The sequence below is a fragment of the Salvia hispanica genome, chromosome 4 (genome assembly GCF_023119035.1).
Source record: "Salvia hispanica cultivar TCC Black 2014 chromosome 4, UniMelb_Shisp_WGS_1.0, whole genome shotgun sequence".
Taxonomy (NCBI): domain Eukaryota; kingdom Viridiplantae; phylum Streptophyta; class Magnoliopsida; order Lamiales; family Lamiaceae; genus Salvia; species Salvia hispanica.
In genome coordinates this window covers 40,340,792-40,367,230 of record NC_062968.1, presented here as the reverse complement: position 1 = coordinate 40,367,230, position 26,439 = coordinate 40,340,792, and the positions used below count along the sequence as shown (strand labels likewise).

Here is a 26,439-nt window from a genome sequence, read left to right as displayed (position 1 = left end):
ACTTTATCCGTCTCACTTTCACTATAATTGAACCATTTATTTTGGCACGATATTTTAAAAAATTATGTTAAATTAGTTAAATGGAAAGAAAAAAAAAATAGAAACAAAATTAAATAGAGAGATGAAAAGTAACATAAAATAAGTGAGATGAGTGGTATTAAAAAAAATTACTCAACCTAGGACAGTAAAAAAAAATACGACAAAATTATAATAGGACGGTGTGGGGATGTAATCAATTGCTAACTAATTACCAATCCCAAATTGAGACCAATTTTCAACCATTAGATTAAAAGATTTTGTGGTTAATATAATGTCAAGTGTAATATATTTTAAATTTAAATAATTATTAATTAAATTAAAAGGGTATTAATGTCAAATTCTATATGTAGTAATTATAATTAACTACTTTCTCTCTCCTCAAAATCATCTCAAATCTTTAAATTTACGTAACTCTCTCAATTTAAATTATTTTTTCGCAAAAAATATATCAAATTAAAGATAATTTAATAAGGATTCCAACGAGATCTCAATTGCATATGTTCCGACGATGTTCGGGTGATAAAATTTGATAAATTATATTTTAATTTTCGTACATGTTGATAAGCAGCTATTTTCAACAAATGCAACAAAAAATCTCAATATATTGTAGGCAAAATCTCAATATTATGTATGTCCAATCTCAATAAAAAATGTGTTGATATTCTAATTTCATATTGTTGATATTTGTAATACACAATGTTGATATAAAAAAACACTCACGAAAATTATCATATGATAACATAATGACGATATTACCCTTTTGTTGATATTTTGTCTACTATTTATTGAGATTTTGTGAGCTTTAATCTCATCCACTCATTTTAAAATCCAAGGGTAGAGATTTAGTTTTGATTTTGGATTAGGGTGCTATAAGCATTAGAATAGGACCCGGACGGCGTGAGTACATAACATGTTCAATATAATTGCTATATGCTAACAACTTGAAAATGTTTAACATTTTAGATTGTTTTTGTCTCTGTGACGAATTTTATAGGGAATCATATAATAAAATATTAATTCTTTTATTGTTAAATATAATTGATAATTGCATCAATATTATTGTTATATGATTTCATTGTTTTCTACTTTATTCGTCCCGTTATATAGGACACATTTCTTCTGTACACATGATTTTAGGGTGTCTTCACCGGCGGCCGTCCCGTTCGCCCGTCGGCGACGTCTGACCGGACGTCCGCCGTAGTGAGCGGGACGTCCGCCCACGCCCGTCCCGAGTGCCCCTGCCATGGGCTCGCCCCTCGCGTCGACGTCCGACCGGACGTCCGCCACTGTGGCGAAGGTCGGACGTCCGACATTTTTAAATTTTTTTCACACCACTTGTGTTGACAAGTTTCTCTCTCTCTCTACAAATTTCATTTCTACTACAATGGAGTACAATAGAAACTCCCCCACCACGAGCGGAGGGAACTTACCCTCGATTCCCATCGGATCGGAGGGAAATTTTGCGGGGATGAATCCCCAGATGGCGGGGATGGCGGGGATGGGCGGTATGCCGGCGATGACTCCCCAAATGTTCTACAATATGTACACTTGGATGAGTCAGATGGGTCAGATGATGCCGGGGGCAGCGGGTATGCCGACAAATATGTCGGGGATGGGTGGGACTATGCCAGGGGCAGCGGGGATGCGCGGTATGCCGCCAAATATGGCGGGGGTGGGAGGGATGATGCCCGGGGCAGTGGGGATGGGCGGTACGCCGCCAAATATGTCGGTGGGTGGGTCGATGGAGAGGCGGAGCCCGAGGACGCCTAGGGAATTTGTGTATCGGCCATATATAGATTTTTTTTAATTATGTAATTTTTTTAATGTAATTTTTTTAATGAAGTTTTTGAATTTTCCCGTATTTCATTTCGACGTATTAATAATTCCGTAAATTTTTAGTCCGTAAATTGAATAATTGTGGGAAGGGCTAGTGGAATTCCTAGTGGGAAGTCCTAGTGCAGTGGGAAGGGCTAGTGATGTAGCAGTGGAATGAGAAGGGCTAGTGCTGACGTGGCAGACAGTTTTTGTGGGAATGACTAGTGGAGGTCCTAGTGGAAGGAGCGCCACCAGAGACACCCTTAGGTAGTGGTGTTTAGTGGTTAAATGAAAAGAGGATAAAGTGGGAGTGAGAAAAAAGTAGAGAAGTAGGAAATAGAATAAAATAAAAGAGAGATAGTCAAATAGAATGTTATTTTTTTTTGTCATAAAAGAATAAGACGCTCTAAAAAAGAATATGTCTCACTTATAGTGGAACAAGGAAGTATTTGAATACATCCCATTGGATAAAAGGAAGTATTTGAATACAACCCTTTGGATATTTCCTATTCAGCGAATTGATCTTATGTTTTATATTATTATACAAATTAAAGCTTTAAGAGACATGTAATTTTTGTACGTAGTGTATTATTGATTTGTTGTTATATCGAAGTTCAATAAAAGTAATACTTTATACTCCCTCCGTCCCAGATTAAGAGTCACTTTTTGTCATAAAAGTCCGTCTCAGTTTAAAAGTCACTTTTAGAATTTTTCATATTTGGTCATACAATTTTACTCCATTCTTCATCAAAATTACATCAAAATGCCATTATCTAAATTAAAATAAACCAAAACAAAAATCAAAAGTCAAAAGGGACCCACCTTCAACCAACTCTATCATTTCACTTAATTTATTACACATTCCACCATCTTACTTCATTTATTACACACTTCAACTTTTTCTTAAAACCCGAGCCATAACAATAAGTGACTCCAAATGTGGAACGGAGGGAGTATGTTATAAGTATGATTTTGGTATTAACTATATAAGTGAGACGGAATGGTTTCCTATTGTATTGTTTGTTCGAATCCATTGCATATACAAATGATCCTATCAATAAAATCGTAAAAACTTAAGCAAAATATGATATTGACTTTTCAATGGCGATCGTACCATAATGAAGGATTTATGAGTAATAGATAAAGCTGGCACAATTGAATAACGATTTTTTTGGAACTATCACGAGGTGCAAAAATAAAAATAAGAGAAAGCAGGAAAATGTTCACTTTAGCTGTGTAATTAAAATAAAAAACTTATAATTATACACACAGAAATATTTTTAGAATAATCGAACTCATATTGGTTCCACACATTAATTTGTTACAAGCAAGCACATACGGCCTGAGGCCTGACTTGGATATTCGTACACACCACAAACTTAACTATAATATAATACATGATTATTTCATCTAATTTTCCTTAATTTTGAGAAATTAGGGTTAATACACGAACCCTAATGTTTATGTGGAGGCTTATTCTGGTTTGTAAACACTCGATGAGTGTTATTATCTGGCGCGGAGTCTCCCTCTTCTCCAGCGTTGTTGGCCTCGAGGATTTTGCGATGAATATCAGTTGAGTAACTTCCACCCACATCGCTTAATAACCGCCGATTCTTCATAGAATCGCTTGCTTCGGCTTGATATTGAATAGCCGTAAGGATCAAGGCAAAGGCGAGGATTATGACCGGGAAGTTTTTCTTCATGATGAGAAGCAATATAATTAGTAAGAGATGGAATATAATTTAGTGCATGTTATACAAAATATCACAGAAATGAAGTTATATATATATAGGTGAAATTAAGTTACTATTTTGTGATTTTTATTAGTGGCAGGCCAATATTAATTCGTAATGCCACTACATGAAAACATGATTTAAGTGGAGCACTGACTTTAAATTAACTAAGAAATTAATTTTGTGTGATCTTGCTTATTACACTATCAAATGGGATAATCCTCATGCAATGCACGACTTTACTTGTGCCCATTTTTTTAAAAAATAGTGAATTATATATTTTATATTTAATAACTATCATATGTTTGTTTATGAGAATAAATCTGTGATTCAAATTAAAGTATGTATATCTTTCATAAAGATTAGACATTTTCAATAACAACACTACAAAAAAATGTCAATTTACCGACGGTATTACCGACGGAAAATTTTCGCTACGAATTACCGACATAGTTACCGACGGAATATTTTCGCTACAAATTACCGACGGAAATATCTGCAGGTGAAAATTTTCCTTTTTTTAATTAATGTATTTTCGTCGGTAATTCCGTCGGAATATTGTTTTTTACCGACGGAAAATTTACCCAAGACCCTAATCCGTCGGTAAAGAGCTCGTCGGTAATTTTGTTTTTACCGACGTAATTACCGACGAAAATTACATCAATTAAAAAAGGAAATATTTTCACCCGCGGAATGTTCCATCGGTAATTCGTAGCGAAAATTTTCCGTCAGTAATTCCGTCGGTAAACTGACATTTTTTTGTTGTGCAACAAATTAATATGAATCATTGTTTTCGAACATATATAGGCTGAACTAAATAGTTGGGGAGTGAAAAATGGAACTTATATAGTTTAATTTATGGCTTGATTATTAAAATAAGAACTCACTTGTCGATAGTTCATGGAAATTGGATACATGTTTCGTACAATTATTTTCAAAACATCAACATCATCCATTTGTAAATATCGCCAGAAATATATATTCACATGACCATCATTTGAATCACAATAACCACAACTCAATTGACAACTTATTTCATTGCTTTTAAGTAATTGCAATCCATGACAGAATCTAAGATTTGTGGCTAGAGGCCAAATACATTTTGAATATTGGGGAGTAAATTTATTTTTGCATGCGAAATATTTCATTGAGATATATTATTTGTAGTTGACTATTGGATATATATATATATGCATGTTGACCTTTTATGAATAATTTTTTTTTTATTAATTTGTGATAATACTAAATTGAAAGCTTACTTCACCATTCCCCTTAATTTTGTGATATTAAGGTTAAGAGATGAACCCTAATGTTTATGTGGAGGCATATTTTAATTTGTTATGGAAATGAAAGAAACCATCGTATTCATATCTCAAAGCTTGAGGATACAAATCCATGTTGACCTTTCATGATCAATTTTTTTTTATGAATTTGTGGTAATACTCAATTCGAAGATTGCTTCATCATTCCCATGAATTTTGTGATACTAAGGTTAAGAGATGAACCCTAATGTTTATGTGGAGGCGTATTTTAGTTTGTTGTAGAAATGAAAGAAACTATTGTATTCATATTTCAAAGACTGAGGATGTTTAACAAAGGTGGAAGTGTCTCTTCCAAAACAAGTTGCAATTTACCCTAAAATTGTTCGATGGTATCTTTATTAGATATGCACTCAATAGCTATACACCTATTGTTTCCTAGTCCAAAGGCCAGATGTGTGATACGCTCGGATTTTGCACTATTTTAAGACTCTTATTTGGTCTGTTTTTTAGTGTCTAAATCGCAATTCATGTCCATATTTCACATATTTTATCTATTTTGGTATTTTGACATATTTAGTGAGAATTGTGCATATTTGAACCAAAAAGATAGGAAAAAGTCGAAGATGGAATACTGGCACGTTCAAGACGCCGAGCGGCCCGCTGCGTGTGTCGCAGCGACCGCTATGCTTGAAGCGGTCCGCTCCGAAAAAGTTGTGCTGAAAAATCTGAAGACGCCCAGCGACCACTGGCCCACAGCGACCGCTCGAGAGAATCCTGTAGCCACTGGACTAATTTGCAGCGACCGCTGCAGGACATGCATTGACCGCTACCCAAATCCGCAGAGGCTTCGGACAACGCACAACGGTCCGCTGCGTAAAGGCGGTGCACGAATTTAATTAGATTTTCTCCAGATTTTACCAAGATTAGCCAATCTTTTCCTTCCATACATAGGATTCGACTTACTCCCTATATATACCCCCTTAAACCTCTTCATTCAGACACACTTTTTACACTCTTTGCCTCACAATTCTATAGCAAAATATTTGAGAGTTCATCACTGTGCAAGAGGTTGAAGACGAAGTCAAGTGAAGATCAAGGCTACATGATTCTACCTTTGGGTTTTATCACTTTAGTTCTTATGTTCACATTGTTTTCCCTTCAAACTATGTTTTTAGATTATTCTATCATGTGTAACTAAATTTATAGGATTCTAGGAATGTATTAATAACTCTTTTTGGTTTATACAAATTGCGTTTTCTATTTAATATCCGTTTTGTTTATACTTCGTTTCTTCCTTAAGTTTTTCCGTAATACTGCATGTTTGAGTGACACATTCGATGCTGATCTGCTATAACTAGCTACATAATCGTGGGGGGAGGTTGGCGAGTTAGATCACTTAATAGACACTACAATTAGCTTCCCTTAAAACGACACTTTTAATTGAAGTGAGGACTTTTCAAGGGTCTTAGGAGCTTCTAGGAGTTACAAATCTAGGATTGACAACCCTAGTGTTAGTAATCTACGCTTGTACCGCATGGGCAGAACTTATGTGACTCGTTCTATCGAAGTATAAACTGTGCTAGTGTCACACCTCAACCCTTATGACATATGCACTTACTATAAATAAATTTTAAATATTAAATAAATTAACCCACGCTTCAAGTGCATACAACGCACATATTATATCATTTCAAAAATCAACATTTATCAAGTACATATTTAAAAACATTCTAAACCGTAGTGGGACCCTCTCACCACTCTGTATATTGTACATTTATCTACATGCAGAAATGATGAGGAGGAGAAGGTTGTCAAAATGCGTCAGCCGCCGACCCTTATGATAACTGTAACTCACATCAACCCACGCACCATTGATATCTTATTCCTGAAAAATATTAGTAGTTTATATGAGCCACAACTCAATGTATATAAACCTTACCTTTAATTCCACAGCTCAAAAATCAAACATATTCTTTAACCAACATATATCACCGGAAGTAATAAATATCATAAACAATTTAGTATTCATATGCATATGCCTCTCCGTTCTTTTTATTATTCTGTGATACATCAAGCCTGGTATCTGCTCGGGATTTCCATTGTATACGACCCGTAGGTCCCTTATATTTATTTGACATTTCCACGAAGGCCCCTCTTTGTATTGACCTTTCCACGAAGGCCCCTCTTTGATTTGACCTTTCCACGAAGGCCCCTCTTTGCATTTTGACCTTTCCACAAAGGCCCCTCTTTGATTTGACCTTTCCATGAAGGTCCCTCATTGCATATTTTCTTTGACCCGTGGGTTCATTATCATTAAATATGACCCGTAGGTCTATTTTCATTACCATTGTATATCAGATCCATAGCAAGACTGTCACATATCCTCTTTAATCCCATGATTCAAATGATTCCAAATGATACATCAAACATATTCATTGCACCAATTACATCTCTATATATTCCACCAATTAATTCCAATACTATAGATAAACATATTCATTGCACAAATCACATATCCACATCATATTTCACCATCAATATCAAATAACACATAACCATTTTAAGCTCACATCATATAATTTAAATATTCACTCCAATTTAACACATAGAAATCAATCACATAAAATATGTAAAATTAAAAGTGTGATTTATACACACCTGGTTAATTAAATATTCACTCCAATTTAACACATAGAAATCAATCACATAAAATATGTAAAATTAAAAGTGTGATTTATACACACCTGGTTAAGATAGATAAACTTATTGAATTCCTGATTTTATAACTCTCGATCCAAAATTTTCTCTTTACTTCTGTTTTTCTCTAAACTCCTTTAAACCCTTTTCCTTTTTCTAAATGATAAACTATATACATATTTGTACACAAATATATGTACGTCGGCTATTTTGCCTTCTCATACTAACTAAAATGAATTTCATAACTACAAGTGTCATGTCTTTGCTAACTATGTGACACGTCAACTACATAAATTATAATATAAGAACCTAGTGCATTATACTAACAAAACTTACATAAACAATTTGCATGTAACTTTCTATTCAAAAAAACATGTATTTATATATTATATTTATAAGTACGTATATAATTATTAGTACTTTATGGTACACATGCATACATATTTAAATAATGGCATATCTACACTAATTTAATTATACTATATATACATATTCATATTTAAAATTCTCATGAATCAAAACTATCTATATATTCGACTATATTGAGTCGATCATAACAATAAATATATTCTCTATAACACACTTCATATCTCTATAATATAAACGACAATAAAATATGCCATGACAATATGATAATATGTAAATAATGCACGTTTCGGGTTAGGAATGTCACAACTAGGGTATTGTAATAGGAATTTGTATAACCATAGTTGTGAACGCACATCCCTGGAATTCTCTTATCTCATTTATTCAACCTCTAGTTTGTGTTGCAATCATCCGCTTTCTGTTTTCGGTTTAATTGTTTTCAAAAATTCTTTGTTTCTCCAAATAGTAAAAGAGACTTAGTAGGAGGTAGCCAATCGGTGATCTAATTCCCCGTGTTCGACAACCCGGTACTGACCTTTAGCTATACTAGATCTACCCTGTATACTTGCAGGTATATTTAGTGCTAATAAATAGTGCATCAATGTGCCTAACATAGCTGAAGGAAAGACATGGAGTCGAGCAATGCTATATTCTTTGAGAATATTTACCCTTGTAAGAAGCAAGAAGATCATTCTAGTGAAAGAATGGTGGATGAAGCTAATAGTTTTCATTCTATAAAAAGGATAAGGCCGAGTCTTGAGGATGCAGAACCAAGACGTATGAAAAGAACCAGAGATGCGAAGACCTTTGGTCCCGACTTTTATTAATTTTATGTTGGAAGATGAACCAAAGTCATTAGCTAAAGCTCTATTTGGGCTAGATGCGTCATTCCGGCTATAAGCGACCAATAGTGAACTTGAATCGATCATGAAAAAATACACATGGGTGTTAGTGGACATGCTAGAAGTTTGCAAGCCTTTAGGGTGCAAGTGGATCCTGAGAAGGAAATATAAAGTTAATAGTACTGTTGAGAAGTACAAAGCTCGCCTAGTTGTGAAAGGCTTGAAGCAAAAAGAATTATATGACTTCTTTAATAAATATTCACCGGTTACGAGAATCACTTCTATTCCGACGCTTTGCATTTGTTGTTTTGAAAGAAGAGATATATATGGAGCAACCTGAAGGGTTGTTGTACCTAGCCAATAAAGGAAGGTATGCAAACTTGTGAGATCTCTATATAGATCAAAGCAAGCACCGTTGCAATGATACATGAAGTTTGACAAAGTGATGTTATCAAATAGATTCACTATTAATGAGTGTGATAGTGTGTTTACATTAAAAACACATATAACAGATTGCTTATTGTGTGCCTCTATATAGAGATATGCTGATTATAGGTAGCAATAGCTGCATTATCAACGAGACGAAAAATCCGATGAAAAGAAACTTCGACACCAAAGATATAGGCTTAGTTGATGTGATTCTTGGAATCAAGATTGTAATTGATCATCAGGGAATTACTTTGACACAATCTCATTGCGGTAAAAAAGTGCTCAAGAAGGTCTGCTCATTTGATTGTGAGCCAGTTAAGACTCCATTGGACCCCCAATGTACATTTGAGCGTGCACACGGGTGAGCCTAGGACTCAAGAAGAATATGCAAGGTTCATAGGGAGTTCAATTTTCATTACAAACTTCACCCGACCTCATCTTGCATGTCCGGTGAACAAGTTGAGTCAATTTATGAATAATCCAAGCAACGAACATTGGAAAGCTCTGCGTAGAATTTTTAGATACTTAAAGTATATTCTTAATTTTGGGCTGCATTACACTAGATATCCCGAAGTACATGAAGGGTACTGTGATGCAAATTGAATTTCTAATTCAAAAAATACTCATTTTCAACAAGTTTGTATGTGTTCACTGCGGGGGTGGTGTTGTCTTGTGGAAGTCAATGAAACAAACTTGTATAGCTTGATCCACTATGGAATCTGAGTTTATCGCTTTAGATAAAGTAGGGCATGAAACTGAGTGGTTTAGAAATTTCTTAGATGACATTTATTGGATGAATTTCTCACATTTGTAATACACTGTGACAGTCAAGCGGCTATAGGGAGAGTACACAATGACTTGTATAACGACAAGTCCTGACATATACGTTGATGCACAATACCGTGATGCAATTGATCTTAAGTTGCGTTATCTCAGTGGACTATGTAAAGTTAAAAGATAACTTAGTGGATCTGTTAGCCAAAATGTTAAGTCGTGAACAAATGCTTAAGCTACTAGAAGGAGTGGGATTTAAAACCACACTAAAAGATGATTATAGTGGTAACTCAACCATACAGTCAGAGATCTCATGGGTTTGGTACAATGGATAACAAAGCTATATGAATCTAGTCGTAACACTTGGAAAGCATTGGGTGTTGTAGCCTGCACGTGGTAAGATGTTATGTCTTTGACTTTTAATGATTCCGGAAAACCTCTAGGAGGTGGAGTATGGAAAGATAATCAAGAAAGAATTGAGTATATAACTGAGAAGTGAGGGCCGCTTGAAACATGTAAATCACTTATGAATACAAAGTGGTGTTCCATGGACGAAAAATGACATAAACGTGCGAACTGACGAGTTTGTAAATAATATTGTGTCGATATTATTGTCTCGGTATACACAAAGGTGGAATGGCTCAAGGCATCATGTCCACCAAACCTTCGGTATGCCCGATTGTATTAACTAAGGAAAGTTCAAAACCCAAGCTACAACTCCAAATGCAATATTATTTCTTGAGAATTGAGGTTAGTTTCTATGTACATACACTTGCATTCCTCATTTGGAGGTGCGACTGTCATGGACTCAATGTCCCACATCGGTTGTAAGAACAACTGGTATGAGTATATGGACTAAATGGATTTTTCTCTCTTAACAGACTAATGTTTTGGGTTGAGCTTTCCTGTTTGGCCTATATCATTGGTAGGGCTGGGAAAAATACCGAAAAAATGATATATCGTTCGTATCGTATTGAAAAATATCGAAAAATTATCGAATTTTCGATACGATATGATATCGTATCGTAAGTTTTCGATACGATAACGATATGAATTTTCTTATATCGCGATATATCGTTTTATATCGAAAATACGATATATATCGAAAATTTTCGATATATCGATATTTTATTTTTGATATATATCGATATATATCAAAATTTTCGATATATATCGATATTTAACGATATATCGAAATATCGATACGATAACGATATGAATTTTTTTATATCGAAAGTTCGATATATCGAATTTCGATATATCAAAACTTTCGATACGATAACGATATGAAATTCTTTCATATCGATATTTTCGATACGATACACGATACAATGTTTTCGATACGATATATCGTATCGACCCACCCCTAATCATTGGTGCTTTCACTGAAAGCCCAAACGGCTCAGAGTGGTGGTCGGGCGACGAACTCTACGTGACCAATGAGAACTCGGAATGGTGGCAAAGAACTAGTCATGATCAACATGGCCATGACCAACGAAGATGTTGGCCCTTAAAGAAGAGTTAGATGTTACAGACTTAATGTCCCACATCGGTTGTGAGAACAACTGATATGGAGTATATAAACTAAATGGACTCTCTCTCTTTACATGCTAGTTTTTTGTTCTGTATTAGTGAATTAAATGTTGGTTTGAGCATAGAAAGCTCTAGCTAATGTGAGGGATTTTTGAAAATATCAATTTGGATAACTACTTGGAAGATGAAGAATCCAAAATTATCTCTACAAGGAAAAAGAAAATTCAAAGATCAAGATCACTTATTGGAAGAAAACTTCAAGATGATTACTTCTTGAAAAGAGAAAAATCCAAATTGGTTACTACTTCATCCATTTCTAAGTCTATATATATGTGTGTGTGAAGGGTTGAAGGAGAAAAGAAGATCTACATCCAAACATGTTTTCTTCTTCCTCTCTAAGCTAGATCACACAACTTCATTTAGATCATTTAGGAGCATGTCTCCTCAATTTTCAAAACTATACCAAGTTCATCGGTGCCTAGTGGATTTGTGGTGCTTCTACCCGTTAGGACGAAGTCGTTTTACTTTTGGGACCAATACGTTAATCCGTGAGCACTCGTCGGGGTGTACTTTGTCTTGCAGAAAGAGGAATTTTCTCGACTCGGCTTACAACTAGTTTAGTTTGTTTTTACTGTGTTCATTGTAATTTTCATTCCAATTATTTTTGTTCATGTTCAGCGGTTAAAATAGACATAGTACTACCTCCTGCCTGAAAACGGCTCGAGAATTTTCCCAAATTTTATCCAACAGGGATGGCCTCAACTAGTGTATTTTGTTGTGGTAGCTTTCAAGATTTGATGTTCTATTTAACATGTACGTGGTGTATATGCTAATATTAATTTACATGTCAATTTGCTCATAAACAGTGAAAAATAGTAGTCCCAACCAAATAATTACTCAACTTTTTACATTATATATTTTATTTTATTTTATTTTAACACGGTCGGAAATTTTCGATTTTTGCTTCTTAATTTGTATTCATCTACCTTTATTAGTAGTAGTAGTAGATAATCTTATTTAAAGTGTTGTTGAAAAGTGACAGATACACATATATGTACCTAATTGAAGAAGTAATATTAGAAGTAATGTGGCAAATTACATATGCCTTATGCCCCATAATAATTACACACTTGGAGTAATAGCACTAGAATTCAGAAGATGTTGTTTGGTATATTAAGTGAAAAGAGAAAATAATACATTTATATTATTGTAAAAGAGAATTTTTTTAAAAATTAAAATATGCATATTTTGTGGGATAAACTAAAAAAAATGTGACATTTATCATAAAGGAGGAAGTAGAATTTTTTTAGGCATGTGAACCTAATTTTATAGTTGATGTTCTTAAATCATGTTTGTTCGTGCTAAAAACATAATTAGAAGTCATAATCTCTCTCTCTTATACAAAGACATCCCATCAAAATAACACTAATCATCTCAATCATGTTTTTTTGTTAAAAAGCAAATCATATTGTGTGATTTGTTTGATTATATCTGCATAGGATGACATAGAGCAGGAAAAATGAATTAGAAAATTAGAAAGAAAAAAACTCAATGTAAAGTCTTAGGCAAGAGTAGGGAGTGACGCTGAAGCAGAGGCATGAACAAGGAGCGACCCCTACACCTAAAATGTAGGACGTGAATGAACCGAAACACACCCAAAAAATAGAGAGTTTGAGGATATGCATGTATGAGATTGGATATTTGAGAAGAGTTTAATAGACTGATAAGCGTTCTTCTTTTCCTAGCTTAGGGTAATTATAAAGGGAGTGGGCACCAAGGAAGCTGCTTAGGAAGCATGTGGATGGAAATAAAACACGCCGTAAAATTTCGTGTTTTATTTACAGAGACAACCATGAATTTAGAAACCGAATCGTTCACTCACAATTGATCAATTATAAAAAGAGTAAAGGCTAAAATTGGTCCTGAACATATGATCATTTTATGTTTTTGGTCCTAAACATTATCTTTTGGATTTTGTGGTCCTGAACATATGGAAATTTGATCATTTTGGTCCTCCGTCAACATTTCCGTTAAAAACTAACGGTCAACGGGTTTAATCCCGATTTTGACCAAATTAAACTTTTAATTCTGATTTTTTACTCCCTAATTAATTCCCTAATTATTTTTACACTTCAATTTCATCTTCTTCCTTCCTCTCATCTTTCATCTTCTTCCTTCCTCTTCCTCTCAAACCCTAGGTTGAATAATACATTAGATGTGTGTGTGTGTGTGCATTTTATAGTTTACCTGACGCAGTTATTCTACGACTAAAATTGATGAAATGCGATCAGAGTGGGCAGACGACATATTTGATCTGTTTCGTTTGCCAACGGACCAGGTATTATTCATGATTTAAATCAATCTTTAGTTTCAATGTTACAATTTCTACTCCTTCTTCTCCATAGCAGCAGGTCGTGTCTCCTATTCACCCCACAACTCCTATTTCAACAGCAATGACTGATGCCACCACTACTTTTCCAACTGTTTAGACTCAGCCAACGACAGCTCGCCCCACTCGCTCCATCAAGAAACCATCTTATCTTAAAAATTACTACATCTGAACTATTGTTATCTTGTTATCTATTAGGATTTCCTAGTTTTGTCAAGTTTCTATTAATGTTAGGGTTTGAGAGGAAGAGGAAGGAAGAAGATGAAAGCTGTGAGGAAGGAAGAAGATGAAATTGAAGTGTAAAAGTAATTAGGGAATTCATTAGGGAGTAAAAAATCAGAATTAAAAGTTTAATTTGGTCAAAATCGGGATTAAACCCGTTGACCGTTAGTTTTTAATGGAAATGTTGACGGGAGGACCAAAATGATCAAATTTCCATATGTTCATGACCACAAAATCTAAAAGATAATGTTTATGACCAAAAATGTAAAATGATCATAATGTTCAGGACCAATATAATCATCTTTATGACTTCGCACCTCTATTTTTCACGTCAATTTATCAAATATAGACACAAACATATATAATGAAAATTAGAAAACAAAAATTAAACAAATAAAAGAACTCACTGGACGGTGCCCATATCCCAAATTTTGAATTGTTTAATGATGTCTCACGGTAGGGGGCATTCACCTCTGGCCTGTGATTGCACTAAAAATATGATTTATTATCGATGATAATGTATAGGAATGGCATGTTGACATAATAATTGAATGAAATATTATTGGTGTGATGGCAAATTAATATTATCCGAACACAGCACAAAAAGCCAAAGCCTATCCCTTATCTATACTATCATACTACTATAAATTAGTCTTGAGGTGCGATACAGCAACACATGCATGCATGGAATGTTGTGACCTTTTAAATTAATTCTCTTTTATGGCTAATAATTGATTTGGCTTCCTATTGATTATCACACAAGAATTAACAAAAACAGACGTTGTTTTTCTCAGGGTTCAAAGTTTGATTTTTTTTTTATACAAAAGAAATATACCGGCTAAAAATATGACGAACCGAAGAGTCGTCAACATACAAACGACATACATCAGCTAAAAACACGTTGTAAGCTATCACTCGAACCTACCTTTAACCATAAAAATACCATGCTAAGCAAAGTAATACTCCAGTCATCTACAAAAAATAGCCTCATTCGTGAACATCACTAGTTTACTGAGAAATTGGTAATAGAGATATGAAAAAAAATAAATAAAACATGAAAGAAATAAGAAAAAGTAGGTAAAGTATGAGAGAAATATTTCATTTTTAGAAATTAGACTATTTCTTTGAACATCTAAAAATGGCATTTTTTGTGCTACCATTTACCAATAACACCCCGACACGTAAGACAACCCTTAATAAACAGCCACACCAATAGCTCAACCTCTGCTATTTAACTTTACTAAGTTTATTTTAATTAGTCTTAGAAAAATCCGAATTCTTTAAAAAAAATCTAACGATGTGTTAAATGATGAAATTCTTGAGAAAATCCACTAGTTGTTAGTTTTTGTTTTGTCTATATATTAATAAAATAAATAACTAACGAGACTAATATAAATTTAAGGGTATTATTGGATATGAAAACACATGGTTGCAATAAAGAAACCTTTAAAGTCTTCGATATATGTGTTCAAGATTAGTAGATAAATAATACTACCTCCGTCGTCCAAAATTTGCTACACTTTGACCCGACACGGGTTTTAAAAATGTAATGCAAAGTGAGTTGTAAAAGTTGATGGGATGTGAGTCATACTTTTAAAGTATTAGTTTTATAATAAAATGAGAGTAGGAATGAGTTAGTGGAATATGGAGTCCACTACCAAAAATGGTAAAAGTGAAGTGTATCAGGGACGAACCAAAATAGTAAACTGTATCAAATTATCAAGGAGAAAGGTAGCGTGAAAATGATTTCCCAATTCAATTTGAAGGCCGCAGACACACGTCGTTACCAACCAAATATTTATTTATGCAAATGAAGAAGCAAAAGTGTTTCTTTGCATGTTCTTAGATGTTAAAAGCTATTAAACAGCCTGTCTAGCTTTTAAAAAAGCCATTAAAGGACTAATCACAATTTTGACATTAATAAACTAAATACTAAAAAAAGTAGTCTAAATAATGCATCAACAAATCCCCAAAGCTATTCAACCAATCATTTATCTATACAGCTAGTTATATCAATTAAATAGTTATGAACAAGAAATGTTAATAGAAGCATATATTTTTTGCACTTGTTTTAAAAATACAATAGTTCATACTTCTTTGGATGTAAAATGCGTCAAGTCTTATTTTAATTTCTTTCAACTACCTGAGCTCTTTCTTTCATGGATTGAAAGTCAAGAATACTTATGTTTTGACATAATTTTGGTTTCACTCTAATTTCAGTTTGAAATAAAATTGTCTAAGTTTATGATATGATTGGTAGTTAATATTATGAACTTTGACCCAAATCTGATATTTCATACGAATTTTAAAAGTGTTTTCATACATCACAAATTTTACATCTTATGTATTATTTTTCATGTGATCAGGTCCCTAATACCACAAACTTTGACTTAATTTTTCTTACGAAATGATTTTAATTTTTTTCAATAAGTGTCTCAATTTGAATATTTAGGTTTCGAATCAATATTGATCTACATATAACTAATTCAAATAAATAATGAATACTAGATTCGACATATATATAGATAAGAACACAAAAATAGTTTTCTAAGCCAATAATTATGGCAATCATACAAGCAAGATTATCTATTCTCCAAAATATTTTATATTTAACAGATCGACTACTTTAATTTGTTATTTAAATTTTATTTTTCTTGATAACTCTATTGGAAAAATAAATTAATAAATATAAACCGATGTAATTGGAGAAGAAATTTGCATATTTCATAGAATTAGTTCCGTGTTTATGGTAAATTGTAGTATAATAAAAATACATGATAATCACGATTTTATTACTAGCAATAATGTATAATCTTGATTTTGTCCACGGTCTACGGATACCTGATTGTATATTTTAGGTACTTAAAATTTATTTAAAATATAAAGAAGTATTAAAATGTGTTTTATGGTTTTATAGGTATTTTAGTAGTACTAGTTATTTTACAAAAATGCGGAAGTTCTAAGTACAAAGTTAAGAGAAATTATCTACTTATGAAGTACCACGAAAGTGTGTTTTTTATGATATATTTTTTAAAAATACCAAACAATTGTAGGATAGCTTATGTACTTCACTCTTTAGGAAATTAATGAAAATTAAAAAAGAAAGTATGTGTAAAAAACAATAAAAGCGCTGCAATTTCTGTAAAGGATATAAATACCGTATTTTGCTTAATCATTTTCCTCAAAGCTCCTCCACTCACCGTCCCACCATTTCTTCTCCACTCCATTGAAAATACTCAATTTTCATTTCTTCTATTCAATATATTCATACACACCAACTGAAATCTCCATCGAAAACGCAATCACAGAAATCATCTTCTCAATTTCTTAAGGTGTCGTTCAATTCTATGAATTTTATTTGTTTGATTGGAGAATATTTGCATACTTATTCTGTTTTGTTTTTTTTTTTGAAATATTGGGGAAATGTTGGTGTGATTTGTGATTAATTTCTCTTATTTTCTTCATTGTAATCATATCAATAGAATCTGCAGCTCGAATTCTGGAATCAAAACTCAATTGATTAAAAAAGGATGATGTCGTCGATTTTATCATCATCGAATCCAGCAGTAAATCCATCGACGAGAAGGAAGAAAAAGAAGAAAATCAGCCACAATCCCCAAATCCAACCCGAAAACCCCCAAATTGAATGGAAATCGGAGGCGCAGCAGCAAATCTACTCCTCGAAGCTGCTCCACGCGCTGCAGCAGGTCCGGCTCGGCTCGTCGGGGCCGCGGGCGGTGCGCGAGGCCGCGGACGGCGCCCTGGCCACGACTGCACGGGGGCGGACGCGGTGGAGCCGCGCGATCCTGACGAGCCGGCTGAAGCTGAAGTTCATGAAGAAGAACAGCGTGGCGAGGCGGCAGCGCAAGGTGATGGCGGTGATCGCCACAGCCGGGAATTATCGGCAGCGGAGGAGGTCGAAGGTTGGTGTGTTGAGGCTGAGGTCGAAGTGCTTGCCCGCGTTTCAGCGGAAGGCGCGGGTGCTGAGCCGGTTGGTCCCCGGCTGCCGGAAGCAACCGTTGCCGGTGGTTTTGGAGGAGACCACAGACTACATTGCTGCGCTCCAAATGCAGGTATATACATACATACATGCACCTATCTCACACTAGTTGAGTCGTTGTGTATATGAGTTGACTAATCGGTAGAATCAACGGCTAAATTTAAATATATTTTTGAATATATGTCACATTAAAAAATACTTTTAATCCAATTATTTACACCAAATTCAAATTTTACACCATTTTTCAGTTTTTGTTTCATAAAATTTTTGCAGCAACACTGTACTGGAGAAATAAACTGCACCAATACTATTTTTAGTGTGATGGTCTAAGTTTTGAACGTGATACTGTCTTTAAATTTAATTTCGTAAAAAAGTTGTTGGGTTGTTTATATTAAATAATTAATGTTACTAATTTAATTGGTGTCGATTTCTTATTATTTTAGCAAAATATTTTATTCTCTTGTTTTGCTCTTTAATCCTTTATTCTTTTGATTTCTTTGAAATAAATATTCTCTCCTTCCGTTTTTCATTAATTGACATTAATTTTTCTTTTTAATTAATTCACATACTTATTTTTATTAATTAATTTTAACTAATTCAACTCACATAAAATTAATACTCTATGCATAAAAACATGATTCACATTCCAAAAAATTTTCTACTTACTTTTTTATTGTATCTTTTAAAAGTCGTGACAAGTCAAACGATGTCAATTAATAAAGAATGGATGGATATATCCACGCATTATGTGGGACTCCCATGCTCAAAAGAAATATGTACATGAGCTATTTGTGAAATTAATTTAATGAATTATGGTTTTGGTGCATTGTAGGTGCGAGCCATGAGTGCATTAGCCGAGCTACTTACCGTTTCAGGCTCATCTTCTAGCAGCACCTATGCGGACCCCACGCAGCTATTATGATTTTTTTTTTCTTTTGGTTTCTCTGACTATTCAGATATTCTAGTATCCTAATGTGAATTATATTTCTCTGATTTTAGTTTTGTTTTGGAAAGAAATGGAATATTTGGGTGAGCATTGTGCCTAGAATAGTTAAATTAATAAAGATGATAATGCTGGTAATATTGTTTACTACTAGTATTTAAAATGAGATTATTAGTTTTGTTTTGCAAAGAAATGGAATATTTGGGTAAACATTGTGCCTAGAATAGTTAATTTAATAAAGATGATAATGATGGTAATATTGTTTACTAGAGTACTAGTATTTGAAATGAGATAATTAGGATAGGCTAATGTGGATTAGTTGGAAGGAATCAAGTCACCATCTCCTTTATTCACGTGGTCTCCGCCTTTATGTATTGCAATGGGGTCATTTGTAATAGTTAGATTTCGAGTCCTTACCACTTTACTTTTTAATGGTACTTCATCTCTCCACTAATATAAAGCTAATTTGACCTGACGCAGATTTTAAAAAAATAGTAAAAATAGTAAAAAATGGTACTATAGTGAAATGTGTTGTCCATTAAAAAAACAGTAAAAAAGCAAATGTAATATTTTAATTAATTTATAATCAGTAAAAATATATTTGAACAACTTTATAAGCTCCCAAAAGATAAAATTGTTTAATTTTTATGATCTTATAAATACTCCTATTAATCATTTTGGTGTAATAATGCTATTATAATTTGCTAGTCAAACATATTCTCGTCCACTTTTGATCTCATTTTAGTTTTCTCTTTCTAGTTTGTATTTATCTTGTGTCTATAAACATAACTATCTAAATAATGTAACAATCTTTATTCGATTAATAACGTAACTAAATATTTGACATAACTAACTGACACAAATCAAATTTAAGAAAAGAACTCGGAATTTGAGGAATTTTTATTCTTTTTAAAATCTTTAAAATCAAATCAAATGCTTGATAGAATATGTCAAAATAAAATTCGACGAATAGTGACATGGATAATATTATTGTGTAATGATGAAAATGTAGGTTGTGGGCATGTGTATTTGGGAAGGTGAAGAGAAGTAGAGTCGGTTAAGAAATTTGTTTTGCGGCATGTTCTTATAATCATTACTCCACGCTGTTTCATGTGGAGCTCTCTAAAAGATATACTCATTTATATCAGATGTGTTAATTTATAGGATGTTGGAAAATAGTGTAGACTTTATACGGAGAAACTCTTGTTATTATAAAAGAATAAAAAACTAGAAGGTAAATAAAATAAAAGAAATACAATAAAGGAACAAGATCAAACTATAGTCTTCTTTAAGTCGAGTCGAGGTATCCCTCTCTCCGCAAGACGAGATATACCCCGGCTAGTGCTCATGGATTGACGCAACGTCCCCAAAGATGAAACGACTTTCTTCCTATCGAGTTGAAGCAACTCAAACTCGTAGGCTCCGGCGAACTTGAATTGGAGGCGAGAACCGAGCAATGCAATGCTCCTAAGATGCGAACTAGAATGCTTGAGAGCTTAGAGATAAGAGAGAATGATTGTTGGTGTGTGTTCTCTACTCCAAAACACTCATCTATTTATAGGATAGGAGTGGCCACACGAGAGGTCTCGGCATTAAGGCACCTCATAAACATATTGGAGGTTACCTAAGGTGAAAAGCCAAAAGACTTGGCCATATGAAAAGCTTGAGACTTTTCTATTTCCCTCACATTTTTCTTACAATCCCCCACATTGGTTAGAGCGCTGCTCAAACCAACACCAGACACAAATGCATGTATGCAGACTCTTTGCTCAGTTCTCGAGAAACGATACTGTCTTTGGAGAGGTAACTTGTGGTTTTGAACCTTCCATAGTCAATACTATCGGACATACCGGCGGGCTAGTGGACGCGATGCCTTGAACTATTCCTCCTTGGTGTATGCCTAGTCAATAGCATCAACACAATATTGTCTCGACTCTATCAGTTCTCATGTTTGTGTCCGTTTCGGCCGTGGAACACCTCTTTGGAATTCATAAGTGACTCACACACACGAAGCGGTCCCACTTCTCACTTACATAGGTGATTCTTTCATGAGTATCCTGCCATACTTCATCTCCCTGAGATTTCAAGAATCATTAAAAGTCAAAAGACTTAACCTCTTATCACGTGGTTACAACACTCAATGCTTTCTGAAGAATGGGCGAAGATTAAAATCTTCTGAGTGTTACAACTAGATTTGTATAGCTTTGTTTCCCATTGAACCAATACCCTCCAATCGTATGGTTGCGTTACCACTATACTCATCTTTTAAGATGTGGTTTTCAGTCTCATTCCTTTTAGCAATTAATGCTTTTGATCACGGTTTAAACCTTGTGTTAATGGATCTGCTTTGTTATCCACTGATTTAACATAGTCAACTGCGATAACACCACTTGTGATCAACTGCCTTACGGTATTATGTCGTCGACGAATGTGTCGAGACTTACCATTATAGAAGCCATTGTGTGCTCTACCTATAGCTGTTTTGCTATTACAGTGTATCACTACTGTGGGCACTGGCTTCTTCCAACATGGAATACATTCCAGGAAATTTCTGAGCCACTCGGCTTCTTCCCCTGCTTTATCTAATCGATAAACTCGGATTCTATGGTGGAACGAGTAATACATGTCTGTTTCGCTGACTTCCACGAAACAACACCACCCCCGACAGTGAACACATACCCACTTGTCGAAAATGAGTCTTTTGAATCAGAGATCCAATTTGCGTCACAGTACCCTTCAAGTACTTGGGGATATCTTGTGTAGTGAAGTCCAAAGTCAATAATCTACTTCAAGTATCTCAAAACTCTGCACAGAGCTTTCCAAAGTTCCTTGCTTGGATTGCTCGTGAATCGGCTCAACTTGTTCACCGTACAAGCAAGATCTGGTCTAGTATAGTTCGTGATAAACATCAGACTTCCTATAACCGTTGCATACTCTTCTTGAGCAACAGGCTCACCCTTATTCTTGCTTAGATGGACATTGAGCTCCAAAGGAGTCTTTGCTGACTTACAATCAAACGAGTTGAATTTCTTAAGCCTTTTCTCAACATAATGAGATTGTGTTAAGGCAATTCCTTCATTAGTCCTCAATATTTTGATTCCGAGAATCATATTAGCTAGACCCATATCTTTCATATCGAAATTTCTTTTCAACATGTTTTTAGTCTCGTTTATAACGACACTATTGCTTCCCATTATCAACATATCATCAACATAAAGACACACAATAACAAATCTGTTATCTATGTTCTTAATGTAAACACACTTATCACACTCGTTGATAGTGAATCCATTAGTCAACATCACATTGTCAAACTTCAAGTGTCATTGCAACGGCGCTTGCTTTAACCCATAAAGAGACTTTACCAATTTGCATACCTTGCGCTCTTGCCCGGGCACAACAAACCCTTCAGGTTGCTCCATGTATATCTCTTCTTCCAAATCACCATTCAGGAATGTAGTTTTCACATCCATTTGGTGAATCTCAAGATTGTGCAACGCAGCAATTGCAAGAAGCACCCGAATGAAAGCTATTCTCGTAACAGGTGAGTAAGTATCAAAGAAGTCACGCCCTTCTTTCTGTTTAATACCTTTGACTACTAGGCGGACTTTGTTCTTATCCACAGTACCATTGGGTTTATATTTCTTTTTCAGAATCCACTTGCATCCTAAGGCCTTACAACCTTCCGGCAAGTCTACTAACACCCATGTGTTATTTAGCATGATGGATTCCATTTCACTGTTGATAGCTTCTAGCCATCACACCGCGTCTGGGCCAGACAGTGCTTCTGATAATGACTTTGGTTCACCATCCAACATAAAAGTTATGAAGTTTGGACCAAAAGTCTTAGCAACTCTAACTCTTTTACCAACGTTTTGGTTCTACATCATCGGGACTTGTCCTCGTCACTTTTGGAGAATTAGAACTAGTGGTTTCATCCATCATTCTTTCACTAGAATGATCATTGTGCTTCTTGCAAGGAAACACATTCTCAAAGAATATAGCATTCCTTGACTCAATTATTGTTCCTTCAGCTACATCAGGTATAGCTGACTATTGAACTAAGAAGCGACATGCGCTACTGTTCAATGCATATCCAATAAAGATACAATCGACTGTTTTAGGGCCAATTGCGACTTGTTTTGGAGGCGGCACTTGTACCTTTGCTAAACACCCCCACACTTTGAGGTATGTATATAAAGGTTTCTTTCCATTCCACAATTCATAAGGAGTCACATCCCTATTTTTGAGTGGAATCTTATTCAATATGTAATTCGCGGTTAGCAGAGCTTCCCACCACATGTTCTGGGGTAATCAACAGAGCATTCATCATCTCTTTCAGTGTTCGATTTTTGCTTTCAGCAACACCGTTCAACTGAGGAGAATATGGAGCTATTGTTTGGTGAATTATACCATTTGCATGACATAATTCTACAAACGGCGCAACATATTCACCCCCTCTATCACTTCGAACACACTTAATTCGACAATTAAGTTGATTTTCGGCTTCATTTTTGAAGTCTTCAAACGCTTCAATTGCCTCATCTTTACTTCTTAATAAGTAAATGTAACAATACCTTGTGCAATCATCACTGAATGTGATGAAATAATTTTTACCACCTCTAGTCTGCACAAATTTTAAATCACATATATCTGTACGGATCAGCTCTAGAGGTTTGGTGCTCCGTTCTACCGAGCGGAACGACAGCTTGGTCATTTTTGCTTCAACACAAACTTCACATTTCTTTTGTGAATTAAACTCATTAACTTTTAGTAAATCAAGATTTCCTAATCTTTTTATAGCATTTAGATTTAAATGTCTCAATCTTTTATGCCATAAATCAGAGCACTCAAACAAATAAGAAGATGTGTCATCTTCCTTATTGCTTATTCCTTTTCCACGGTGAAAAATCGTAACATTCAGCTCAAAAAGGCCATTCACTAGGTGACCTTCACCTATGAACTTTCCATACTTGGTCAATATAACCTTTTCACACTCAAATTCTAGTGAAAATCCATGATTTACTAGAAATGAGCCTAACACCAAATTATTTCGGATGTCTGGGACATGCAACACATTCTTTAGGGTAAGAACCTTTCCAGATCCTAATTTTAGGAACACATTACCCACGCCAACCACCTCAGAAGAGGCTTGGTTTCCCATGCGTACTTTTTTACCTCCAAAAGATTTGTAAGTAGAAAAAATGCTTCTCTCAGAGCACACATGACATGTGGCACCCGTATCAACAAACCATTCATTTGGATTATTACCATGGTTCACGTCGGAAACCATCGCGACCACTGTGTGATCTTTGTTGTTTATAACAAAATAATTTGCACAATATTGTCTCCGACAATAAGTACACAATTATCTTGAACCATATGTGCATTGTTATATTCAACACCACATGTATTATTACTACCAAGTCAAAACTGGTTTTGCTTGTCAAATGACAAACGATAAACACAATTCTCAAGAGAATGGATCTCAAGAAATTGACCACTTCATTGCGCATCGTCATTGCGCCTATTTGTTGCTTCATTCCAGCTTTGAATTTTATGTTTCCTCCAGCTTCGGTCGACATGATGATAGCAAGAGTACACTATCTCGTCTGCGATAGTTGGAATAGTCTAGCCTTTACACGGGCAAACCCTTGCTATTACAAAAGAACCAAAAACTAGAAGGTAAATAAAACAAAAGAAATACAATAAAAGAATGAGATGCAAACTATAGTCTTCTTCAAGTCAAGTCGAGGTATCCCTTTCTCCGCAAGACGAGATACGCCCTGGCTAGTGCTCACGGATTGGCGCAACGTCCCCAAAGATGAAACGACATTCCTCCTATCGAGTTGAAGCACCTCAAACTCGTAGGCTCCGGCGAACTTGAATTGGAGGCAAGAACCGAGCAATGCAATGCTCCTAAGATGCGAACTAGAATGCTTGAGAGCTTAGAGATAAGAGAGAATGATTGTTGGTGTGTGTTCTCTACTCCAAAACACTCTTCTATTTATAGGATAGGAGTGGCCACACGAGAGGTCTCGGCATTAAGGCACCTCATAAACATATTGGAGATTACCTAAGGTGAAAAGCCAAAAGACTTGGCCATATGAAAAGCATGAGACTTTTCTATTTCCCTCACATTTTTCTTACATAGGAGTAGTAGCTTTTTTGTTGACCTGTAGTTAATTAACATTTTTGAACATAAATGATAAGGATCCATGTATTTTTTGATCCATTTCCCAAGAATTTTTCCCTTTGATGTTTGATCTAAAATATTTTTGTGAGACTATGTTCAATTTATCAACACAAGACAAAAGATAATAAATGATCCAACCAACAAAAATTGAATCTAAACCAGAAAAGATGGTAGATTAGGAATAAAAAGCATGCGTATAAGGATGCGATAAGAGAGCTACAACCATAGGACCTTAACCAAAAGGATGGATACAACCCTAGGAAACTTTCATTAGCTCTATCACCCCTTGGCTCCACTACCTAGTGGATACACTCCATTGATGCATACTTCTACTTGAATCAATCAAAGATGGAAACAAGCAACCTTCAAGGAAGGAATTGGATACAATCCTCAAAGAGGAAACTCTCTAGGGTAGAAACTTTAATTCAGCAAAATCTAACAAATGAAATGACCTCATAGGTAGTTATACTAAGGGTCCAAAAATAGAAAATTGGCCCACAAAATCTAAGTATCTGTAAAAACAATGCCCGGCCGGGCAATTTTCACAGACCAAAACTCCCGGTCCGGGCGTTTGCTCTGTCCCAGAGCGATTTTACAAACGAAACGCCCGACCCAGGCGTTCTTCTACGGGAGGGGATCGCCAATTTGCCCGGTCGGGCGATTTTCACAAGCAAAACGCCCGACCCGGGCGTTCTCTCTGGACTCCTCGATCGGGTTTCGTTTTTCAGCTCGATCCTCATCTTTGGCTCCTCCGTCATCCTAGGCTCCTCCTGCATGGACTTTTGAATGAATGTAGCAATCCCATCCCGAAGCCGCCTCGTCATGGCCCTCGTCGTGGGTCTGCCATGTGTGTGCGTATCATCCTCCCCTTCTTGGAAAGGATTTGTCTTCAAATCCAGGCTTCCTACAAAATCAAACGGACTCTAATCAGTTACATTGAACGTGCAACTAACATTATACTCACCGGGCAAGTCGATCACATAGGCATTGTCGTTGACGCGATCCAACACGATGAAAAGGTCCATCTCCTCTAGGGGCAAGCTTGCCCTTGGTCTTGTCGGGGAAACGGATCTTCCTAAGATGCACCCAAACCCAATCACCGGGTTCAAAAATCACCTTCTTGCGCCCTTTGTTCACTTGACGCACTACTAGCTCTCCCTTTTCTCGAATCCTCTCTTGCACTTGCATGTGCAACTCCT

The 26,439-nt window shown here is 35.2% G+C and overlaps 1 protein-coding gene across 2 annotated transcripts; it reads left to right on the top strand.

Annotated features, from left to right (window-relative positions):
• The first annotated feature begins 17,274 nt into the window (after positions 1 to 17,274).
• On the top strand, positions 17,275 to 19,134 carry LOC125219751 (transcription factor bHLH147-like). Of its 2 annotated transcripts, none has more exons than XM_048121800.1 (3): positions 17,275 to 17,433; positions 17,593 to 18,174; positions 18,934 to 19,134. In XM_048121800.1, exons 2-3 carry the CDS (start codon positions 17,632 to 17,634, stop codon positions 19,021 to 19,023), a joined length of 633 nt encoding a protein of 210 aa, XP_047977757.1. In that variant the 5' UTR covers positions 17,275 to 17,433; positions 17,593 to 17,631; the 3' UTR covers positions 19,024 to 19,134. The 2 variants fall into 2 exon arrangements, with proteins under 2 accessions (XP_047977757.1, XP_047977756.1); XM_048121799.1 differs by having other exon boundaries at positions 17,584 to 18,174.
• The last annotated feature ends 7,305 nt before the right edge of the window (positions 19,135 to 26,439 follow it).